The 24,338-nt window shown below is 42.9% G+C and overlaps 1 protein-coding gene and 1 long non-coding RNA gene across 5 annotated transcripts in view; both read left to right on the plus strand.

The window, feature by feature from the left end:
• Positions 1-6,410, plus strand: part of LOC141993613 (uncharacterized) — a 79,913-nt gene extending 73,503 nt beyond the window's left edge. The window contains exon 3 of the long non-coding RNA XR_012640908.1: positions 6,361-6,410. This is a non-coding gene — a long non-coding RNA (uncharacterized LOC141993613). The remainder of the gene's footprint in view (positions 1-6,360) is intronic.
• A 71-nt stretch (positions 6,411-6,481) lies between these two features.
• Positions 6,482-24,338, plus strand: part of DCX (doublecortin) — a 110,321-nt gene continuing 92,464 nt past the window's right edge. For all 4 annotated transcript variants that reach the window (XM_074962462.1, XM_074962463.1, XM_074962464.1 and 1 more), the window contains exons 1-2: positions 6,482-6,562; positions 8,114-8,504. In XM_074962462.1, coding sequence (XP_074818563.1) covers positions 8,141-8,504 — 364 coding nt within the window. In that variant the 5' untranslated portion in view covers positions 6,482-6,562; positions 8,114-8,140. The remainder of the gene's footprint in view (positions 6,563-8,113; positions 8,505-24,338) is intronic.

The following is a 24,338-nucleotide window of genomic DNA, read 5'->3' on the forward strand; positions in this document are numbered from 1 at the left end:
CAAAGGTCAAGACCATCCGTACAGAAACTTTATCTCTCTGAATTTCCTCCAAGTCATACCTGGCCCTCCCCAGCCTCCGTGGTATAATGATTCCAACTGAGCTGAACTGTTGTGGTTTCTCCTACTTGATGCTGCCCCATCAGAGTATGCAAGAGGAGGTACCCTATATTTATGGTGAACCATGTGCCAAAAAGTCTTCCTACCCTCTGTTTTTCCCAATCCACTGATCTCAAGGCTTGAACACTCTCCACAGAGGAGGTTTTGCTGGGGTTGGAGGAGCGGTGAAGCAATGCTGTGGAAGGAAGGCAGAAAGCCATGTCTCTATAACACCGATGTTTAAATGACATTAAGGAGGGCATAGTCCCTATAAAAGTAAATCTTAAATGGTATGTTGTACAAGACTGCCAATTCCAAATCAGTTATTAGCTCAGTGGACTGGGTACAGAACAGCTTAACTCTGTAGCTCTCATAAGAATAGTTCCTTCAGGTGCAATCTGTTCCTTTGAAGAACCATGTTAATGGTTCTTGCTATAGGACCAAGACTTTCAAAAGTGACTAGTGCCCAACTGGAGAAAAAATAGAGCCTTTATTCTCATAAACTGCTTAATCCCCATCCTTGGAAAACCACAGGGCTCCAAAACAAAAGAGGCAACCAAAATCACTAGTTACTTTTGAAAGACTTGGCATAGGTGTTTGAAAGCTTTGACAGAAGAGCTCAAGGATGAAATTTTCAAAGAAGGCACAGGGATTTAAAAATAAAATTAATGGAAGATGTATCAAAGCACCATGGCTTGCTTTGAAATATCAACCCCAGGCTTCCTCCTAAAGCAAATTAGCAGTGAAAGTTTTAATTGCACTATCAAAAGTTTGTCTAGAATCCTCATCCAGAGCAGACAGACCTCAGATAATTGTCAGTTTAAATCAGATGCTGATTGTAAAATGTATCATGCTTGGAGGAAGTTCTTTGGAATAGCAAGGATGTGAGGGTGGAGGTGTGCTGGCAGAGCTGAGCGGGGACCTTAGATTGGAATAGCTGGTAGTGTTGTAAATGAGGGAGTTTAGATGCATTGTATTGATGTATTGGGTTTACATGCCTATGGGGAAGCTTGCACATCAGCAAATCACAATATGCTTCCCACCTGCTGATCTTTCCCTCACTTTCAAAAGCATCAGAATCACTCCCAACATGCAATAAAGAACTTCACTAGGGACAAAGGCAGCATCTCTAGCCAGATTTAATTACACAGCAGAAAGATCCAATGTTTGCTGCTTTGGGTAAAGATAATTCACCTAATTTAGAATAGGAAATTTAATCTGAGGAGCTAAATTTAACTTTCCTTTTTATCTAAATGAATTTATTGATAGGAAGAAAGCAGATGTATTCCCAGTTTCTCAATCACTTACCCTGTCTAAAGTGATTTAGCTAATGGAGCCACAGGGCTTGATTTCTTTTCTAACATAAGCTGGTATTAATCAGTAGTAATGCCATCCAGGCCAATGGAATTGTACCAGTGTACAACCACGATAAGCAAGATCCAAATCAGGTCTAGAGATACGTCAAGGTATTCCTAGAAATGGCTGTCATTCATATGCCATAGTTGGTTTGCTCAGTGATGTCTCTGGGGCCAGATCCTGATCTCAACTGCACTGGAGTAAATCCAGAATAATTCCATTGAGATCTGTGAGTTTACTCTTGACATCAACATAACTGACAAAAGAATTTTGCCCAAGGACTCATCATCACTGACGCTGGCTACGGAGATGTTTTGTTTCTCCAATAGTGGCTGGATGAAAGAAGAACAAATAGACAGAAAGTGCCTAGGTATCCATAGAATCATTTGAGGTACCATGCAGGATGAGTGTTGCTATCATCAGCAAGAGAAATTGTGTCTCTCAGTCAGTGGCAAGTGCCTGGTATCAGGCTGGAGTGAATACTGGTTCTGCTTAATTTTTTAGCATTTTAAAAAGGAAATGTATATTGCATAAAAAGCTTGTAATGGATTCCCAAGCAGGTGTGTGCATTTTATTGTACTTCATCTTTTCAGTGCCGTGTGTGTGGTTTCTAGGGCTATAAAGTGATTTAAAAAATGAATTGCCATTCATCCAACGATTAATCGCACTGTAAAACAATAATAGAATACCATTTATTTAAATATTTTTGGATGTTTTCTACATTTTCAAATATATTGATTTCAATTACAACAGAATACAAAGAATACAGTGCTCAATTTATATTTATTTTTGATTACAAGTATTTGCATTCTAAAGAAACCAAACAAAATAGTATTTTTCAATTCACCTAATACAAGTACTATAGTGCAATCTCTTTATCATGAAAGTTGAACTTACAAATGTAGAATTATGTACAAAAACAACTGCATTCAAAAACAAAACAATGTAAAATTTTAGAGCCTGCAAGTCCACTCAGTCCCACTTCAGCCAATCACTCAGACAAACAGGTTTGGTTACAATTTGCAGGAGATAATGCTGCCCACTTCTTGTTTACAATGTCACCTGAAAGTGAGAACAGGTGTTCACATGGCACTGTTGTAGCTGGCACCGCAAATTATTTACATTTGAAATGTGCTAAAAATTCATGTGTCCCTTCATGCTTCAACCACCATACCAAGGGACATGTGTCCATGCTGATGACAGGTTCTGCTTTATAACAATCCAAAGCAGAGCGTACTGACGCATGTTCCTTTTCATCATCTGAGACAGATGCCACCAGCAGAAGGTTGATTTTCTTTTTTGGTGGTTTGGGTTCTGTAGTTTCCACATCAGAGTGTTGATCTTTTAAGACTTCTGAGAGCATGCTCCACACCTTATCCCTCTCATATTTTGGACGGCACTTCAGATTCTTAAACCTTGGGTCAAGTGCTATAGCTATTTTTAGAAATCTGACATTGGTAGTGTCTTTGCGTTTTGTCAAATCGGCTGTGACAGTGCACTTAAAACGAACATGTGCTGGGTCATCATCCGAGACTGCTAGAACATGAAATATATGGCAGAATGTGAGTAAAACAGAGCAGGGGACGTACAATTCTCCACCAAGGAGTTCAGTCACAAATTTAATTAATGCCTTATTTTTTTAACGAGTATCATCAGCATGGAAGCATGTCCTCTGGAATGGTGGCCGAAGAATGAAGGGGCATACGAATGTTTAGCATATCTGGCATATAAACACCTTGCAACACGGCTACAAAAGTGCCATGCGAACACCTGTTCTCACTTTCAGGTGACATTGTAAACAAGACGTGGGCAGCATTATCTCCTACAAATTTTAACCAAACTTGTTTGTCTGAGCGATTGGCTGAAGTAGGACTGAGTGGACTTGTAGGTGCTCAAGTTTTATATTGTTTTATTTTTGAATGCAGTTATTTTTTGTACATAATTCTACATTTGTAAGTTCCACACTCATGATAAAGAAATTGCACTACAGCATTTGTATTAAGTGAATTGAAAAATACTATTTCTTTTGTTTTTTACAGTGCAAATATTTGTAATATAAAAATAAATATAAAGTGAGCACTGTACACTTTGTATTCTGTGTTGTAATTGAAATCAATATATTTGAAAATGTAGAAAACATCCAAAATATTTAATACATTTCAATTGGTATTCTATTGTTTAAGCATGCGATTAGTCGCGATTAATTTACTTAATCATGATTAATTTTTTTGAGTTAATCACGTGAGTTAACTGTGATTAATTGACAGCCCTAGTGGTTTCATGTGTGCAGAAAGCTATGATCCAAAGAAGCTATTCTAGACCCTGTCCCCTGCCTCAGAATTGTCCACATGCAGCCTCATTTAACTCAAGATCAGTACAATGAGAGGCATTATGAGTCAATTGACTGGTTGGGTTATATCTCTCTGTCTTTGCACTTTGTATTGGCCCATCACCATCATACCTGATTGCCTTAGAGACAATGGACCATCTGGAATCATTGGTTTATTATCTATCAAGGCACTCAAGCATCACAGCATACCTTATTCTGTTCTTCTAGCCTTTATTTTTCTCATTCTATGCCTCATGTTTTAAATGAAAATATTTAATGCTTATATAATGATTCCTACCTTCAGAGCACTCTTTCAAACATTAATTAATTAATCCTCACAACAGCCATTTGATGTAGGTAAGACATTTATTAGCCCCATTTGATAGATGGGAAAACTGTGGCATAGAGACATTAAGGGCTGGATCAGGCTGGAGAAGAAGCAGGCAAGGAGAAGGCTCAAGAAGTTTCACCCTCCTCTTGCATCCTGTGTAGGGGCCAACCAAACCCCGCCTGCAGATCACAGGTCCTGCTCTTACCTACTGTCTCCATGTGCACTAGTTTCCTGAAAGGAGACAGTGTGAGAATGAAGCTGTGCCCTTATCTCCACCACTCCTCACCAGTGGTCTAGCTGAGCATATAATGGGGGAGGCTCGCTGCAACCTTGCCAAGGGTTTGGCTGAATCAAACAGAGTCTGATTGCAACATAGCTCAAACCCTTCCAAGGCACAAATCAGCACATGGGAAATTGTTTAAATCCACACACCAAGCCAGTGGCAGAGTCAGGATTAGAACACAGGAATGCCTGGTGTCCACACCAAGGCTTAATCCAGAGTCATGGTGCCTCCATGTAGAAAAGGACCAGGAACCAGATTCTGCAGTGCCATTCATATGATTGGTTTGTTTCCATTCCGGGGGGAAATTAAAACTGGTCCCTGCAGTGTGCTATAGTTGTAAGAGGCAAAGGGAATGACAAATGACAGCCACATTCATATTAGGGAATAACCTTTTGTCATTGGGTACAGTAATGAAGTCTACAGAAGTTATAGCAAAGCAAAAAGGCAAACCATTTAGGCCATTTGTTTAAGCACTGCCTCTTCCCTCTCTGGGCAGATGCCACTGGAAAAAAGTATTGACCAAAGCGACTTTATCTGTGTCCAGTTTGTTTTGTCTATAAAATTAGTTTTCATGTGACTGTGATACCAGTGGGATGTGCCAGATTGACTGGAAATAGAAGCCAGTATTTATCTCCAGAACCGGCACCACGCAGGCAGCTCTACCTTTATTTGGAGGTAGGGGGGTGAGAAGATTGTTTTATTTCCAGGGTTGGGACATGCTGAGACTGCAATGATCATGTTGGTTTTGTGGTGTAGACACCTGACAGAGATCACCAAGTCTTTCCTCAGAGCAGCCAGTGGATTGTAATGGCTCTTGGTTATTTTGGCCTCAAATGACAGAAATCTGACATGTTTGGCTGTTGTGAAGTTTCTGCTGCATTGGAATAAAAAATAGTTTGGGATTTACCCAGAACCACATCTGTTGGGGTGATTTGGATCAAATGACTCCACTCTGTAACCTTCTGTAATTTAAGGGAATTTGGACTCATGATTCTGGATTAGGTCCGGATATTAATAAACCAACGATGTTGGTTAGGATACAGGAAATATAGCTCACCATTCAAAATGCTAAACTTTTATTTAGTTTAAGATTAATCAGATCAACTATCAGCAAAACCTCAGATCCCACTTGGACATATGAATCGATGACACAGAAACACTAGGGTGAGATTTCTAAAAATTGCTGTGGAAATATGTATTATAATTTTACGCACAGCTACCCATATTTTAGCTATTCCCTTAGATTACCTGTAAGAGCTGCCACATGGCTCAGATCAATGGTTCATGTACTCCAGTACCCCATCTCTAAGAGTGGCCAGTGCCAGATGAGATGGTTTAGCAAAAGGTGCAAGAAACCCCACAGTGAAGAGTTATGGAAAAGTTTACTTACAGAGAAGTTTACTTACAGAGAAGTCCTTACTCCTGTTAGTTAGTGGTCAGTTTATGCTAGGTACTCAGCATGAGGGTTTATATCCTGTATGCACCTAAAAAATAGCTTAGTCGTGGATGTTCTGTAACACAGAAAAATGATATGGGGCAAAAAAAGATGCAGATCCATTGAGCACAATTCTCTTTTCACTGACACTGGTCTAAATCAGGATGAGCTAGTGTAAAAACATCAGAGAAGAATCAGGCTCCTCTGCCTATTGTCAACTCTGGCTTTCTTTTCCTTACTTTCTTGACACAAAAGTCCAAACTGGTTGCACATTATAGGATTGCAGCCATTCCCCCCCTGCAACTGAAACCCTATAAGGCTGCTGCATAACCCTAAGTGCATTTTTTTTTCCAAATTGGGGCGAGATGATTAGTGCTTTCCAGATGATTAGATCATATGAAGTCAATGGGAGCTTTGCCTAAAAATGCAGAGGGCAATGACTTCAAGATTTGTCCCATTAACTCCACCCCACCCCTGCTATTAATGTAACCAGAACTGGAATGAATCTGTTCTTTTTGTTTATAATACAGATTAAACTTTAAACTGATAATTGATCATCAGGATGAAAAACACTGAGGCAAAGTTACCATTTCAGGGGTGCACAAGGCACTAGGACCTAGGAGAAGTCTTATCCACCCTGGCAGGAATTTCTTGCTTGGAGCTCAGACAACAAAGGCAGAGTGAGACTGGTTTTCTTTCTCTCAGCATCTCCACCCTACGAGCTGAAAACCGGTGAGTAGCGCTTTAGAGTGATTTCCATGCAGAAAGTAACAGATGTCACATACAAAGGGAAAAGAGAAACCTCTTTCTTTTTGTACATTACAGCATCTGCAGTTTCCAAAAAACCTTAAAACCTCTGATTCATGTTTAAAGTTGCTTGCATATTTCATTGTTTTATGCATGACATTAAAATACATATCTCACAATCTGCACTGCTGAAAAAATATGTGCAACTCGCTGTTTATGTAAAAACTGCCTGCAAAACCCGCTACTGCTTTGCTACATGTTAGAGACAATAAGATCTTCCCTGGGTCATGGTGACATTGTAAAATACTGAAAAAGGGACTGGCTCCTGAAAATCTGATGGGTGGGAAAATGATAGCAACAGTTTTTCCTAAGGTTTGTACCTGATTGCTGAGCCATTGGATTTTAATCCCATTCCTGTTTTGTATGAACACACTGCTACCATATGTGAGTTGCATATTAATAGTTTTGCCCAGAGTGACAGCTTTGCAAGGTTTCCCATTTTATAGGGTTGGGGTTTGTTCTTTTGGTACTAAGTTCAGTTTAAAGAGAACACAAAAATCACTGATCATTGGGTTTGATCTCCAACTCAGCGCAATCTCTGTATTTTGCCCATAAAACTGCCTCTCTCTTTCCCACTGTAATACATTACAGATCAGAACAATGAAAGGTGTGCTTGCCGTGGCGTGATGTGAATACTTTGACAGGGACAATTTCCACAATTAAATCACTTCCTTAAGGGTAGTGGGAATAAAACAACAAACAAAAAGACCCAATTTTTTTTTCTTCCTATTACCAGAAACAAACCTAGGAAGAGCTCGTGAATTGACAATTGTTTATCGAACTCTCATTTCAATGAAAAAATTTTCAGTCATTTCTTCTTGGAAATGTAGGATGGTGTCAGAAATTGATTGATGGGCTGGGAGGGGGCTGCTGGGTGGGGGGAGTTTAGTATCTGGTTGCTAGCCTTTATTGAACAGACTGTCACAAAGAAACTGGCTACTCCCATGTAACCGTTCTTTTGTAAATACCAGTTTATTCTCATTTTAAACATTCAGATACTCTTGTTCCTTCTGCAAATCTACAGATTGAAACCTACCTCATTGGGATCTGCTTGTTCTCTGCTGCCAGGGAAAGTCTCCCAAGGCTCGGGAGGTTTAATTAATTGCCAGCCTTTGTTGTTTGGGTGGGATTTTTGTTTTTTTGTTTGTAATTTTCATGTATCAGCCCAAAGTCTCAATTCACTACACTTCAAAACTGCACAGAACTTAAATGTGCTAAAACCAGGCTGCTATTTAAAAACACATTTCCCTCCCTGCAATGGGTGGATCATTTCCAAAAATGCCCCTACCTCCTCCAGCCCCAGAATTGATATGAAGCTAGATCAGGGCAGGACATGGGTCACTTTGAAAATAAACTGCTTCTGTTCATTCAAAGAAAAGCCAAGGTCTTGTGAGTATGTAATTTCTGTCTGGATTTGGGGCCCAATCAGTCTAATATCTCATATGCATTCCTTCCTCCCCATTCCCCTCCACTCAGCTTCAGATCTTTAGGGTTCACCAAACTATGGAACTTGATTTTGGACACTTTGACGAAAGAGATAAGACGTCCAGAAACATGCGAGGCTCACGTATGAATGGATTGCCCAGCCCCACTCACAGTGCTCACTGTAGCTTCTACCGAACCAGGACCTTACAGGCACTGAGTAATGAGAAGAAAGCAAAGAAGGTGCGTTTCTATCGCAATGGGGACCGCTACTTCAAGGGGATTGTGTATGCCGTGTCCTCCGACCGCTTCCGAAGCTTTGATGCTTTGCTGGCTGACCTGACCCGTTCTCTGTCTGATAACATTAACCTGCCTCAGGGAGTTCGCTACATCTACACCATCGATGGGAGCAGAAAGATTGGGAGCATGGATGAACTGGAAGAAGGTAATTAGCATGATATGCTGATGGCTTTATGGTGCAGTGAGGAGGGGTTTGGGGAGGGGAAATTAATCTGCACCATTCAGATGTGACTCTAAGGTCACATTTCTTTGGCATTCAATAGATGATACTGTCATGTCCGCTGTATTGTGTATCTATTGAATGCCTACCCAGAGCTTTGGGGAGGTGACTGTAGGCAGTTTTATTGCTCTAAAAAAATAAAATAAAAAATACAAATACAAAGATGAGGCAATTGGATATAAAATGTGTGTGTGTCTGTCTGAAGGGAGTGTACCTGCCTGTCTGCTTGAGAGGTGTGGAGGAGTCTCTGGAGGGATGATTTGGTAAATATGTACATAGGGATAGGCATGTCTGTAGGGGTGTGTCTGAGTGGGGGGAGCTGGGTCTGTAGGGGCATGTCTGTGCATTGGGGGGATGTGTGCCATGTGTCTCTAGGGGCGAGCCTCTGCATTGAGGGGGATGTATGCAGTGTGTCTGTGCAGTGGCAATATGTGAGCAGTGTGTCTGTGTGTTGGGGAGGCATGTCTGCGCAGTGTCTGTAGGGGCGTGTGTGTGCAATGGGAAGGATGTACGCAGTGTCTGTAGGGGCATGTCTGTGGGTTGGCAGTGTGTGTGCGCAGTATCTAGGGGCATGTCTGTAAATTAGGTGGGTGTGCGCGCGTTGGGGCGGATGTGCGCAGTGTCTGTAGGGGCATGTCTGCTCAGTGGGGCGGATGTGCGCAGTGTCTGTAGGAGCGTGTCTGCGCAGTGGGGCGGATGTGCGCAGTGTCTGTAGGGGCGTGTCTGCGCAGTGGGGGGGGAGGATGTGCGCAGTGTCTGTAGGGACGTGTCTGCGCAGTGGGGGGGGAGGATGTATGCAGTGTCTGTAGAGGCGTGTCTGCTCAGTGGGGGGATGTGTGCAGTGTCTGTAGGGGCGTGTCTGCTCAGTGGGGGGATGTGTGCAGTGTCTGTAGGAGCATGTCTGCACAGTGGGGGGGAGGATGTATGCAGTGTCTGTAGGAGCGTGTCTGCTCAGTGGGGGGGAGGATGTATGCAGTGTCTGTAAGGGCGTGTCTGCTCAGTGGGGGGATGTGCGCAGTGTCTGTAGGAGCGTGTCTGCACAGTGGGGGGGAGGATGTATGCAGTGTCTGTAGGAGCGTGTCTGCACAGTGGGGGGGAGGATGTATGCAGTGTCTGTAGGAGCGTGTCTGCACAGTGGGGGGGAGGATGTATGCAGTGTCTGTAGAGGCGTGTCTGCTCAGTGGGGGGATGTGCGCAGTGTCTGTAGGGGCGTGTCTGCGCAGTGGGGGGATGTGTGCAGTATCTGTAGGAGCGTGTCTACGCACTGGGGGGATGTGCGCAGTGTCTGTAGGGGCGTTTGCTCGGTGGGGGGTGTGTGCGCAGTGTCTGTAGGGGCGTGTCTGCACAGTGCGGGGGGATGTGCGCAGTGTCTGTAGGGGCGTTTGCTCGGTGGGGGGTGTGTGCGCAGTGTCTGTAGGGATGTGTCTGCGCAGTGCGGGGGGATGTGCGCAGTGTCTGTAGGGGCGTGTCTGCTCAGTGGGGGGATATGCGCAGTGTCTAGGGGCGTGTCTGTGCAGTGGGGGGATGTGTGCAGTGTCTGTAGGAGCGTGTCTACGCACTGGAGGGATGTGTGCAGTGTCTGTAGGGGCGTGTCTGCGCAGTGCAGGGGGATGTGCGCAGTGTTGGGGCATGTCTGCACAGTGGGGGGATGTGCGCAGTGTCTGTAAGGGTGTGTCTGCACAGTGGGGGGATGTGTGCAGTGTCTGTAGGGGCGTGGCTGCGCAGTGCGGGGGGATGTGCGCAGTGTCTGTAGGGGCGTTTGCTCGGTGGGGGGGATGTGTGCAGTGTCTGTAGGGGCGTGTCTGTAGGGGTGTGTCTATGCGGTGGTGGGGATGTGCACAGTGTCTGTAGGGTTGTGTCTCCACGGTGGGAGGATGTGCGCAGTGTCTGTAGAGGTGGTCTGCGCGGTGGGGGGATGTGTACAGTGTCTGTAAGGCGTGTGTGTGCAATGGGAGGGATGTGTGCAGTGTCTGTAGGGGCGTGTCTGCGCAGTGGGGGGGATGTGCACAGTGTTGGGGCATGTCTACGCACTGGAGGGATGTGTGCAGTGTCTGTAGGGGCGTGTCTGTGCATTGGGGGATGTGCGCAGTGTCTGTAGGGTCATGTCTCTGGGTTGAGGGGGATGTGCGCCGTATGTTTGCAGGGGTGTGTCTCTGCACTGAGGAGGATGTGCGCCATGTGTTTATAGGGGCGTGTCTGTGGATTGTGGGGTGCGTGGACAGTGTGTCTGTAGGGGTGTGTCTGTGGGTTGGGGTGTGTGTGGACAGCGTTTGTGTAGTGTGTGTATCTGTGCAAGAATGTGTCCATTGACACTAACGGCTATTTTAGTGGTCCGTGGTAGGCCTTGGTGCCTGTTTGTGTGTCAGTTATCTATGGAATTGTTGGAATTGCAGACTATTCCAAACTGTTTCCAAAACTGAGATTCAGGATGAAACCTGGTCAACTCAGAACTTGGGCAGGTTGTTCAGTTTGCTCTCAGTACACCGGAGTTATTTTGGCCCCATGAGTTATCTCTGACCCAATGGCTGCCATCTTGAATGATGTCACACTCTGGAGACAAAGCCGCCTGGAGTCAAGACAGGAAATAATATCATTACATGGTCAGAGCTTTATTTCAGTCCCAGGAGCAATGCCATGGGGAGGGGGCGAGGGGTGTCTGCAGGTGACGTAGTTGTGTATAATGAATGAAGAGCACACCCGCAGTAATTCTTGTGCTCTCTTCTCAATTAGAAATTCAGACACTTGGTTCTTTCTTATCTGGATTCACTGAGTTGAAGCTATTTTGATATTGTTAGGAAGCATGTTGGCTGGCATTTTCATTCAAACAGACCTTCTGGCTCATTTGATGAGACTATAGGAAAGTCACGAGGCCCCTTCCTTTTATTAGGAAACAACAGATTTTAATGAATAAGACACTGGCCTGCACATTAGGAAGAGGTTGGTTCTGTGCTGAGCTTTGCCTGTGATTCATTGTGGGACCTTTTGGAAGGCGCTACCCCCCACACCCTGCATCTGAATTTTCTCACCTGTAGAATGGGGATGTGGATACTTGTTTGCCTTTGTAGTGCACTTTGTGTTCTATGAATGAAAAAGGATTAGAATAAGTAGTATACGAAGTAGTATTGCTTTGAGAGCTTCACTAGCAAAGATACAGAGATGATAGAATAATACAACTTTACTACTACAATTAGATTAAGAACAGATTTCAAACAGATGAAGGTGTGAAGGTTTTTTTAAACTAATGATTTTGTCATATATTTAGTGTCAGTTTTTCAGTATGTCCAAAATAGTCGCCAGAGGAATGGTGCCAGCCACGTTTTTCTAGGTTTCACTGTTTATTGTAACTCTCCCATTTTCAATAATAGCTTCATAAAAAGGAAACATCACATTTCCTGTTCTGTTGGTTTCTCTCTTACGTGTCCTGTTTCTGCAGTGGAGTAGAAGCAAATATCCCTGCCTTTTAATTTTTTTAAATCATTTTGCATGGTCTTCACTGTGCTGCAAGCAGGAATGTTACCCAGCTCCTGGAAAAGTGTTTGTTTAACTGATTAGGTTACAGCAGGGGGTGCTGACAGTTTGGCTTTGATGTGTCACACCAAAATGGCAATAAAAAAGATTTAGCTTCTGACGTGAATTTGAAAAACAAGTACTTATTTCAAATGTGGTTGGCAGAGTCGCACTACAGAACCTCAGCCAATGTACACATGTATCTGAACGGAATGAAAACAAAGAAATCCCCATTCCAATGAATAAAAATGTAAAGTTAATAGCCTAATGCCTTTACCAACTACTCCATGATAACAATGTTCCCATATCACTATGGATAGCTGCTTGCAGACCACCAAACAGAAAGAGAAAGAGACCTTAATGGGTTATAATTTATATTACAGCAGCTGTAATTACCATGTAGTTACACTGGAACAGGACTATAATTTTTCACATAATCATTGCAGTTCATAGATTCATAGATATTTAGGTCAGAAGGGACCATTATGATCATCTAGTCTGACCTCCTGCACAACGCAGGCCACAGAATTTCACCCACCACTCCTACAAAAAAAACCTCACACTTATATTTGTGCTATTGAAGACCTCAAATCGTAGTTTAAAGACTTCAAGGAGCAGAGAATCCTCCAGCAAGCAGTTAACTTCTTGCTTATAAGATTGCATGTTAGCACATGTAGGGAAAAAACCAAAATGTCAGTAAAGGGATAAAAATTATTTCAATCATATAATTAACCTTTTATATTAATGGTAACTACATATATCAAAAAGAATAATTGGAGTGTAATGCAAGCATAATTACAGTCATTGTTTTATAAAGCATAACCTTCAATACTGCAACTAGAACCTGAAAAAGGCAGTTATAAAAGAGAGACTGATCTCCATAGACTTTGCTTTTGTCATAAATACCGAATAACTGAAATTAGTGTTAAGTGTTACATTCTGCATTTTTGATGATAACATCTGTATCACGGAAGGCTGTTCTGTGAACAGGGGGTATCAGGGTATCGTAAATACATTCTTTCTAGGATGCAGGGTCACGTTAAGCAATGCTGAACGAACCAGTCTGGCAGCAGTCCTGGTCTTGTGCCACCTGATGAACAGAAAGAAGGTTGGACATATTAGCAGTAAGTGGAACTTGGAAGCAATTGTAGCGTTGAGTCTCACTAAATGTTTCTTCCAAGTAGAGCGGGAAAGTTATGACATTCCTGTTAAAATACCCCCCAGTGATATTAGCAAGCGCATCACATTACTGGCTCATGTTCAGTTTGTGATTCACTATAACCCCCAGATCCATTTCTGCAGTACTACTGCCTACCTATTTATTCTCCATTTTCTGTTTGTGCATTTGATTTTTCTTTCCTAAGTGTAGTACTTCACTTGTCTTTATTGAATTTCACCATGTAGATTTCAGACCATTTCTCCAATTTTTCAGGGTCATTTTGAATTCTAATCCTGTCCTCCATAGTGCTTGCAACCTTTCCCAGCTTGGTGTCATCTGCAAATTTTAACAAGCTTACCTTCCATTCCATTATCCAAGTCATTAATGAAAATGTTGAACAGTACTGGACCCAGGAAAGACCCCGGAGGACTCCCCTAGATACATCCTCCAAGTCTGAAAGCAAACCATTGATAACTATTCTTTGAATAAGGTCTTTCAATGAGTTATGCACCCACCTTATGGTAGCATCCTCTAAATCAGTGGTTCTCCACCAGGGGTATGCAGAGGTCTTCCGGGGGTACATCAACTCGTTTAGATATTTGCCTAGTTTTACAGCAGGCTACAGAAAAAGCACTAGTGAAGTCAGTACAAACTAAAATCTCATACAATGACTTGTTTATACTGCTTTATATACTATACACTGAAATGTAAGTACAATATTTATAGTCAAATTGATTTATTTTATAATTATATGATAAAGGTGAGAAAGCAATTGTTCAGTAACAGTGTGCTGTGATACTTTTGTATTTTTATGTCTGATTTTGTAAGCAAGTAGTTTTTAAGTGAGGTGAAACTTGGGGGTACACAGGACAAATCAGATTCCTGAAAGAGTACAGTAGTCTGGAAAGGTTGAGAGTCACTGCTCTAAACCACATTTCCTTAATTTGCTTATGAGAATTTAATGTAGGACTGTGTCAAAAACCTTACTAAAATAAAGATATATCACATCTACTACTTCCTCCCCTATCCAGTAGGCCAGTAACTCTGTCAAAGAAGGGAGTTAGGTTGGTCTGACATGATTTGTTCTTGACAAATTTGTGCTGGCTATTACTTATTAACATATTATCCCTTAGGTGCTTACATATTGATTGTTTAATAATTTGTTCCAGATGTTGAAGTTAGGCTGATTGGTTTATAATTTCCCGAGTCCCCCTTTTAAAGATAGGTACTATGTTTGCCCTTTTCCAGTCCTCTGGGACCTCACCTGTCCTCCCTGAGTTCTTGAAGATAATCACTAACAGTTCCAAAATTGCTTCAGTTAGTTCCTTAAGTACCATAAGGGTGAATTTCGTCAGGCCCTGCCAACTTTAATACATCTAAGTTATCTAAATATTCTTTAACCAGTTCCTTCTCTATTATGGCTTGTTTTTCTTCCCCATTTATTGTTAATATTAATTTTGTTAAGCATCTGTCATAATTAACCTTTATAATGTAGACAAGCAAAATAGGCATTAAACGTATCAACCTTCTTGATATAATCAGTTATTAATAGGGCCCTACCAAATTCATGGTCATGAAAAGTGGTTCACAGACCATGAAATCTGGTTTTTTATGTGATTTTACCCTATACACATTTCAAGGGGCAGTCAGGTTTTCTCAAATTGGGAGTCCTGATCCAAAAGGGAGTTGCAGGGCGGTTGCAAGGTTATTTTAGGGGGCTTGTGGTATTGCCACCCTTACTCCTGCATTGCCTTCAGAGCTGAGCAGCTAGAGAGCAGTGGCTGTTGGCCGAGCGCCCAGCTCCGAAGGTAGCGCCCCACCAGCAGCAGCGCAGAAGTAAGGGTGGCCATGCCATACCATGCCAGCCTTACTTCTACGCTGCTGCCTTCAGAGCGGGGGTGGCCAGAGAGCAGCGGCTGCCGACTGAGGGCCCAGCTCTGCAGGCAGCAGCGCAGAAGTAAGGGTGGCAAAACCATACCGTGTCATCCTTACTTCTGTGCTGCTGCGAGCAGCGGCTCTGCCTTCAGAGCTGGGCTCCCGGTCAGCAGCAGCTGCTCTCCAGCTGCCCAGCTCTGAAGGCAGTGCCGCCACCAGCAGCAGCGCAGAAGTAAGCAGTACCACCCCTCCTCCCCCGACAATAACCTTGCCCCTCCCCACAACTCCTTTTTGGGTCAGGACCCCTATAATTACAACACCATAAAATTTCAGATTTAAATAACTGAAATCATGAAATTTATGATTTTTAAAATCCTGTGACCGTGAAATTGACCAAAATGGACTATGAATTTGGTAGGGCCCTAATTATTAGCTCTCCTTCCCCATGAAATAGTAGACCAACACTTTCCTTTGTCTTTGTCTTACTCCTAATGTATTTATAGAGCCTCCTTTGATTCCAGATTTCTTACCATACCAAACCCAAGATCTTCAGCCTCACCTTGAAAGTCTGCCATAACGATTCCCCAAAATGGGATCATTTTCTGCCTCTCCCCATGTTCTTCCTTGCCCTTAAACCTCCTTCTGTCTCCTTTCCCACTTGTAGCTTTGTGCCTCTTATCATGCTGCCTACTGGGCCTGGAGCGTTCTGCTGTTGTCTTCCAACTGCCCTCTCTTCTCCAAATTTCTCTTTAAAAATCACTTCCTCAAGCAATCCTCCCCATTTCTTTCCATCCATAATCCTCACACATAATCCTTTCCATCGTCTCCTCAACTGTTCCCCTATGTCTTGGCTTCATGTCTTCTATTTCTTGTTTCCATTCTAAACTCCTTAGTACAGGGAATATATCTTCATCTACGTTTGTTAAGCACTGGGTAAAGTTATGGTGCTACTGAATATAAATGATAATTATTGTTAATTAATAAATAATCCACACTTTGGGATACACAAATATAACTGCAGGTTTCAGTCAGTGAGCCTTCATTTTGACTAGTGAGTGAAGCAATTGTTTTTCCTTCACAAGTATGTCAGTGTGGGTCAGCTTGTAGCTACTTTCTGTGTCTAGCCAGATAGTGGTGGGCTCAAGCCCACATGTGGGTTTGGTTTCATACCCATTGCTGAGACTCAAAGAAGCACTCAGTTTTCTGCACTGTTACAGGTGTTTCAGGTGACCTATTAAACTGAGGTCCCTTTCTGACCATCTTTAGTGGCTGTCCAGGTAGAAGATAAATGGCTCTTTTGTAAAAAGAATAGGGGATAACCCTGGTGGTCTGGCCAACATCCCATCTTACATTAAAATAGAGTCTGGGGCATTTATCTATCTAAAGCTACTGCCTTTGCCTATATTTCATAGTACTACCAAGATTCAACTCTATGCTTTGTGCAGTGGGATACCTTGATTATGAAAGGTGTTAAATAACACTATTCTATAGTTCTTTCTGAGGAACTGTAGTTATTGTGCAAACAGCTCACATTGTCATCAGAAGTCCTGCTAGAATCTGATTGTCTCTAATATCTGTACAATATAGTTCACTTCCTTGGTCTGTTATGAGCATCCATTTTCTACTGGGCGCATTAAAGTGAGATGCTATTTTCTTGGCTCCCAAGCTCAGGCATTGATTAATCTTTTTTTTAACCTTTGAAAGGAGGGGCTGAGTTTGGATAGAAGCTGAGTTAACCTCAGTGCAGTGGGGATTGTTTAATTCTGAAAAGGCTACTGCCACTTCTCCTGAGGTGGTCTAATCCCCATTGTACTGATGCTGTATATTAAAGCAGTACCTCAAGGCATCAACCAAATTGGGCACCCCACTGTGGTAGGCACTGTACAAATACATAGGAAGAGACAGTTCCTGCCCAAATTGTTTACAATCTATATAGATGAGTGGGAAAAAGGGAATATTCTGATGCCTTATTATACAGCTGGGGAACTGAGGTGTGGAGAGATTCAGAGACATGCCCAGGATAACCTAGGAAGTCTGTGGCAGAGCTGGGGACTGAACCCAGATCTCCTGATTTCCTATCCAGTGCCTTCGTTTTTTGCTGTGCCTTCCTTCCCTTGGAAAGTGGTCTGTCCTTGTCTGATTCATGGTTTGGGTTAGGCTGCATTGTTTGATGGTAGATAATTCACCTACCCTAGTACTTAGACCTAGGCTTCATGCTGCTTCTGGTCAGAAGCTGGTTTCATTTGCATAAAAGATCCCTGGGTGACTTTGGCTAGTGTTTGAATATGTGCACCAGCTGAAAACTTAGCGCAAGTTAAACATGATGAGAGCTGGGGAGATGGTAAATGCAGATTGTAGGTTGGCTAGGATTTGAGGAGAACAACTTTTAAGAGAAATTAAGTATGTGCCTGCCGCAAAACTTCCTTTCTCTTTTGGGCTTAGCACACTTTCAGTGCTGCCCCATCTTAGGTATATAACCTTTGAATGCCTATGTTCTAGCCGAATGCACTAGCACAAAGCTCCTAACATCGTGCTGCTGCCTGAACTAACATCCAAAGGGTTAATGCTAGTGGTCCATACCCCAGAACAACAATTTGAAATCAGGCATGCACCAGCATAAACATTTTAAGAGGCTGAATGGGATTTCTGCTGGTCTGATCTGGTTTCATTACAGAGAAATTCTTGGGGTACATAGCTGATTTTAGGAAATATATCCAAACCATTTCAGTCCATAATATGCTGGGAAGATCCCCTACTAATGCCTGACCAGGATTTTGAAGTGATCAAAGGGGAGACTCCCTTCCAGAGAATGTGTGTTATGTTTTACAAAGAGCCTAGCGCATGCTAGAACAGAGGGTGTGTTAGTAGGTGTGTTGAAATGCCCTGTGTGGTGTGTGTGCATTTTACTTAGTGCAGTAAACTTTAGTATTAAACTAATTGAAGGAGGTTTCTCTACCTTTGGAACTATTGTACATGGCTGGTGTCCTGGAAAAAAACCACCCTTGTGTGGGTACTTACATTCTAATAACTAAAATTACTTCTGCATTTCAACGGAATTGTTTTTCACTGTTGCTGACACAAAATGACTACTGAGTCCCATCCCAAAGTTGGCATGGTGAGTGCCCTCTGTGTATATAGGATGTAAACCACCTTGCGGTCTTGTGGTATGAAAGGCAGAGTGGGAACATATCATTTTTCTTTAATATAATTGCCTTATTTTACAAGCCAGATCAGTAAGCTCCTCTCACTCCTAAACTACAGACTCTTGTGGGAGAATCTAGAAAAAAATTCACCATAAAATTCCATTTTTAAAAAGGTGCCTTTTGCAAGTAAATTCTAAGGCACTGGAGAAGTCTTCAGGACAACAGAAAATCCCGCCTCGTACCTGAGATGGCACGAAACCCCAGTGGTAGAATCTGAGCAGCCAATCCAGCATAATACAGAGGTGCTCCAGCAAGGTGCTGAGTCTAATTCCCATTGAAGGCAGAAATCCCCAAGAAATGTGAATGTCAAATGCGATGCAAAATGGATGATCTGTGGGAGCCAAATCGACAACCAGAAGAGCTGGCCTCAGCCCATGAGAGACTATTTATTGGAATAGTCCTTGGCAGCTACATTTTCAAAATGGCTTCAGTCCAGCTTCTCCACTTGTGCATGAAAATTTTGCAGCAGAATTTATTGGACTCACAAAACTAGCTGGTGCAAATTGAGAAGCTATTTTTTGAAAAGGTGACCTTCCGTCACCATTAGCTGTTGTCAAAGGGAGATTGCCAAGCTAGGTTAAGGTTTAACTGATAGCCTCTACAATTTAAAACTCTCACCTCAAGCCTAGTGTTCCTTTAAAAAAAAAGTTTAGATGCAATGGAAGCTGTGCTTAATTTAAAGCCATAGTGGACTAATTAAATTCGATAGAAGGCATAGCTTCTAATGGAAAATACAGTAATTATGACTTAGGCTTGACTTCGGAACTTTAAACCAAATCATTGTCTGTGCCATGACAAAAGGAATACATCCTTGGACTGGCTGTGTGCCATCACAGATGTAATGCAACACTGTAGTGGTTTGGCATCATGTTGAGAGTGTCCACTCCTGCAGCACCTTGGCATCATGACCCAGGTAGCCCATGCTTGCAGTAGCCTGGTGCCATGATAGAGAGAAGGCAATCAATCCTGTGTCACTTTGGGACCATGGGTTTAACATGCATTCTGCAGTGATCTGGTGGCATGAAAGCGAAAGCCTTATTAAATAGCACATTTTTCTTCAAAAAGAAAAACAAGTAAAAATCTGCAAATGAGATTTTCCTTTGAGACGAGGAGGTTGCAGAGGCCAATGCGACTATTGTGTTTGGAGCTGTGGGGCTGCCATTTGGAATTCAATGGGTGAATGCAACAAAATGGCTGCTCATCATATCTTAATGGATGTGAGCTCTAGCTGCATTACTGAACATGCGTTCAGTTCCTGAATGACAACAGACCCCATCCTGAAAACACATAGGCACATGCATATTCATAATGAATTCAATATGACTTAAACTTTAACACGTGTGTGAGCCTTGGCAGGAGTGAGGCCAGGGGGGCGGGAGAAAGCTCTCTGCTTTTTGTGTTTGACTCTCAGTACTGTTCTGCGCTCCTCTCCCTCATACCATTTGATAAACTGTGAGTTCCCTCCACCAAACCACACCGTGGTTGTTGCAGTTATATTCCTTTATGTCTGGGGAAGTCCTATACCAGGGATTCTCAAACTTCATTGCACCGCAACCCCCCTTTTGACAGCAAAAATTACTGCACGATCCCTAGAGGGGGGACCAAAGCCTGAGCCCACCCGAGCCCCATAGCCCAGTGTGGGGGGGGGGGGCAAAGCCCCACTGCCCTGTACAGGGAGGAGGGGGGCAAAACTGAAGCCCAAGAGCTTTAGCCCCAGGCAGAGTGCCTGTAACGTGAGCCTCGCCAACCAGGGCCGAAGCCCTCGGGCTTTGGCCCTGGGCAGTGGGGCTCAGGCTTCAGCTTTGGCCCCGGGCCCCAGTAAGTTTGAGCCAGCCCTGGGGACCCCATTAAAATGGGGTCATGACCCACTTTGGGGTCCCAACCCACAGTTTGAGAACCAGTGTCCTATACCTTGACCTCTCATTAGCTACTTAATAGACGTGTGGGTGGAGAAATATCCATTGCCCATGGAAGAAGACCTCATTTGGTCTCTCCTGGACAACGCTTTGGTTCTGGAGGTATTACCTCTTCGTGCTTGGAGGGTTCTTATGTTCCCTGAGATGTCTGCCCATTCCTTCTATGGCCCTGATACGCAAGTCATTTGTTGTTGTTTGTTTTTGTTCTGTACCAAATAATAAATCCACAGTAATAGAACTGTGTTTTAACAGATTTGATAGATTGCTGCAAAAATGCCTCCAAGTGGCACATGACAAAAGAGAAAGAAGAGTTTTTAAAAAGGAATGACCCTTGTGAGGAACTTAATAATAATAATTGGCAACTCAGAGGCCATAAAATATGAGAGGTTGGGACATACAGAAAATGAATCCAGGATTTAAAATAACAAACAAAGAGATCCCCTTCCACATTGCGGTTAAATTTGTGGCTCCGGGAAGAGAGGGGATGATTTTTCATACAGACCTACTACTACACCTCAGTCATTCTCTGCAACACTTCTGCTTCTCTTCTGAATGTTGGTTTCTCCTGAGAGCAAGCTGCCAGTCAAAGAAAATTGCTGGCTGGCTTTGTGATGTGAACAAAAATATTCACTAGGGGCTAGGTAGAAAGTACAAAACTTACTGTGGTTTCTACATGCGACCCATCAGCATAATTTGAAAGGCTAGTTTGTGAAACTACTAGACTGTCTACCCCCGCAACATCCCCGCATTAAGGCCTAGTAAAGGAATATTACCTTCACTCCACCAGAGTGTTATAAATATACTAGACAACTAGGTAGCATAGTGAGACATTTCAAATATTTCTCCTGGAGCAAATGTAACAGTTACATTCCAGCCAACACAACAATAAGCGCTGATATTTTTTTTTAAATGTGGAACTTATTCATGAAAAAATGTTCTCTTTAAGGTCCTGTGTATTTATAGAACACAGTGCAAGCATGTATTTTGCTTTTCTGTATCCTCTTTTATTCCAGCACCCCGAAAGCATTATGTGAACATTAATGATTTAAGCCTAGTGTGGTAGATATTACTCTCCCCGTTTCACAGATATGGAAACTGAGGCATAAGATCAGTTAAGTGACTTGCTGAAGATCACACAGAAGCCCTGTGGCAGAAATAGAAATAGAACCCAGGTTTGTGAGTTCAATCCCTGAGGCGGCTGTTTAGGGATCTGGGGCAAAAATTGGGGATTGGTCCTGCTTTGAGCAAGGGGGTTGGACTAGATGACCTCCTGAGGTCCCTTCCAACCCTGATATTCTATGATTCTATGACCCAGATCTTCTGATTTCCAGGCCTGTGATTATATACAAGACCTTCCTTCCTCGCGCTAGAATGTAAATATTATATTTCAGGGATGGGAAACGTTAAGATAGTAGAGGAACCCCAAAACCACTAAACCCTTTGGCAGGCCAGGGAGTGTGGGAGGTCAGAGGGGTCAAGTCCTGTTCCCAGAGGGTGTGACTGGAGGTGGAAGGAGTTGGGTCCTGGCCCTGGGAGAGGTGCTGCAGGGGGAGAATCGGGTACTGTACCTGGGAGGGGTGATGCAGGGGTGGATTGAATGGGGAGAGTCAGGTCTGCAGGGTGATGTAACTCGTACACAGGTGGGGGCGGGGGTTGGAGAACCTGTCCTCCTCTTACCTTGTAATGATGGCTCATGTACGGGGCTGGGTCTAGCTCCCTGCTCTAGCCCACTGGTTCTCATCCCAGTATCTTGTGATGCCCATGTTCAGGCTGGTGATGCCCTGCCCCTTTCCTGGCCCTTGTGCTGCTGAATTTTCTGCTCTGAGCCAGGTTATGTCAGGCCAAATAAAATGATCTAGCAGTCTACCTGCAGCCCCTGAGCTGCCTGTTGCCCATCCCTGTTATATGTCTGTTGTTTGACTCGTGATTATGAGCCTTGGAAGGCTCAGGGTTCTAACAGGGGTTGTCTCTCACTGCATAAGTCAGACAGCCCTTGCAGTGCTTAAGCCACAGAACCAGCCATGCAGCTAGATAAAGGCAGGACCCCCCCTGAACACCAGCTGCTGCTGAGCTGAAACAGATAGATAAACTGCAGCTTATCATTTATTAATCAGAAAGACCTAGGATTAGGTGCTGCTGAAAGATGATCAATATCTCCAGTGAGAATTCTTCATAATAGCAAAGCATTGTGTGATGTCTTTATACTTCTGCTAGGTCCAATGGAAGAAATGTAAGGAATTATGAAGCCTCAACTATAGATGAAATGTCTGTGATTGAGGGATCCTGGTGACGGCATAAATGCATTGCACACAGGTCCATGTGGTTTGAACACCATAATGGGATTGCAGCCGTAATGTAAATCCCTGGGGTACTTTATTTGATCAAATGCATAGTTTAAAAAAATCAAATAATCATCCCAAGTCTTGTGTTTTTCTTCCACTGTGTCTGACTCTATGCTGGGATATTTTGTCATTACTTCCCATCTCCTGTTCACTTACAATTTTGGTCTTCTCCTTCCTCCCAGCTTGACCTTTTGCATAGCATTATTATTATTTTATATTAAATACTGCATCATGAATGTGCACCGTGCTTCACAGGCAATTTGAATACAAGGTCCCTGCTCCCATGGAGCTAAGTGTCTAAAAGAATTTTAAGCCATTTACGTCGAAAAGGAACAGAGTAAGATTTATATTATGTATCTTTTCTATCTCTTTCTTATTGTGCCATCACACACTGAGCAGGAATAAGAATGTAAACACTAAACACACATTTGTTCTAAGCCTATTAGAGGCTTCCATGTATTATAAAGCTATTAGTGTTCTTGCCATATGTTATATGAAGGAAGCTTCTCTGTGCCTGTAATGTAGGCAGAGAAGGACAAATATAAAGACACCGTGGACCTGATTCTTTGCTGTCTTCCACCTTGTGTAATCCTGGCTGCTGCATTCAGTTTGCACAGGTGAGGTGTAAAACGCTACCCCTTGTGAAAGTGAATGGAGAATTTTGATTTGGTAGCATCTGACATCCACTTTGCACAGGTGTAAACGTTGACACAAGGTTTCAAGCAATGGAGAATCAGGCCCCGTGTCTTTTCACAGAGGAAAGGTACCATGATGAATTGTTTGTGTACGTCCTGTGGTTGTAGCTCTTCACAGATAGTATGCAAGAAAACCCAACCCGTCCACTGACAGGGAGAACAATTCCTTAAAGGATAGTCTATCTAGTCCAAACTAAATTAAAGTCAAAATGTTGTGATAGGTTTGAAATAGAAACACAGCAAAATTCCACCCAAAGCCTGCAAGATTATCCTAACAAAACCCCACAGATCCATAAGATCCTCTGGACTCCTGGACAATCCATTGAATTTCTATGAAATTCATATCAAATGGAGAAAGACTTGTTACATTATCTTATCCCTTACTTTACCCACTGCAGAATTGTTTCTCACAATGGATTCTCAAGTGCTTTCTACAGCCTCGTCTGAAACGACTCAGGTAACTGAACTTCCGCCACTCCCACAGTCTGTGCACCAGCAATAAATCCCACAAATCCCTAGGGTCCCGCAAATTTTCACCAAAACAAAATGTTACAAATCCCCCAGTGCTCAGGTACACTGGAGATGAGCATGATGTAAAACCCAGGATAGGAAGGATTCCACTTATCTGATTGCAAATGGAAAGTTTGAAACTAATTTTGAAATGGTGATTTTTTTTTGTGTTCAACATTATGTGGCTTAAACGCAAATGTAACCTTCTAACGTTTCACCTATGGCTACTAAGCATGAGCTTGGATTTGTGTAGTACAGAAAATGTGTAATATTTAAGTGAGCTATAGCATTGGGTGTAGCATTTAAAAACAATTACTTCCAGGTCTTATTTCTTCTGTTGAATCAATGAAAGTACAATAAAACTTGTGTGCTATGCCTGCTAGTTTCATCAGCATAATGATCCTTGAATTTGGTTCCACTAAAGATTCTTCAGAACTAGATTGTCACCATTTTTCAGACATGATGCAAGACACAGCTTTTCGATCAATGTTGGTATCCTCTTGGTAATTGGGGCCAGATTCACACAGGTATTTAAGTGCCTACAGATGCAGA

The sequence above is a fragment of the Natator depressus genome, chromosome 9 (genome assembly GCF_965152275.1).
Source record: "Natator depressus isolate rNatDep1 chromosome 9, rNatDep2.hap1, whole genome shotgun sequence".
NCBI classification, from domain to species: domain Eukaryota; kingdom Metazoa; phylum Chordata; order Testudines; family Cheloniidae; genus Natator; species Natator depressus.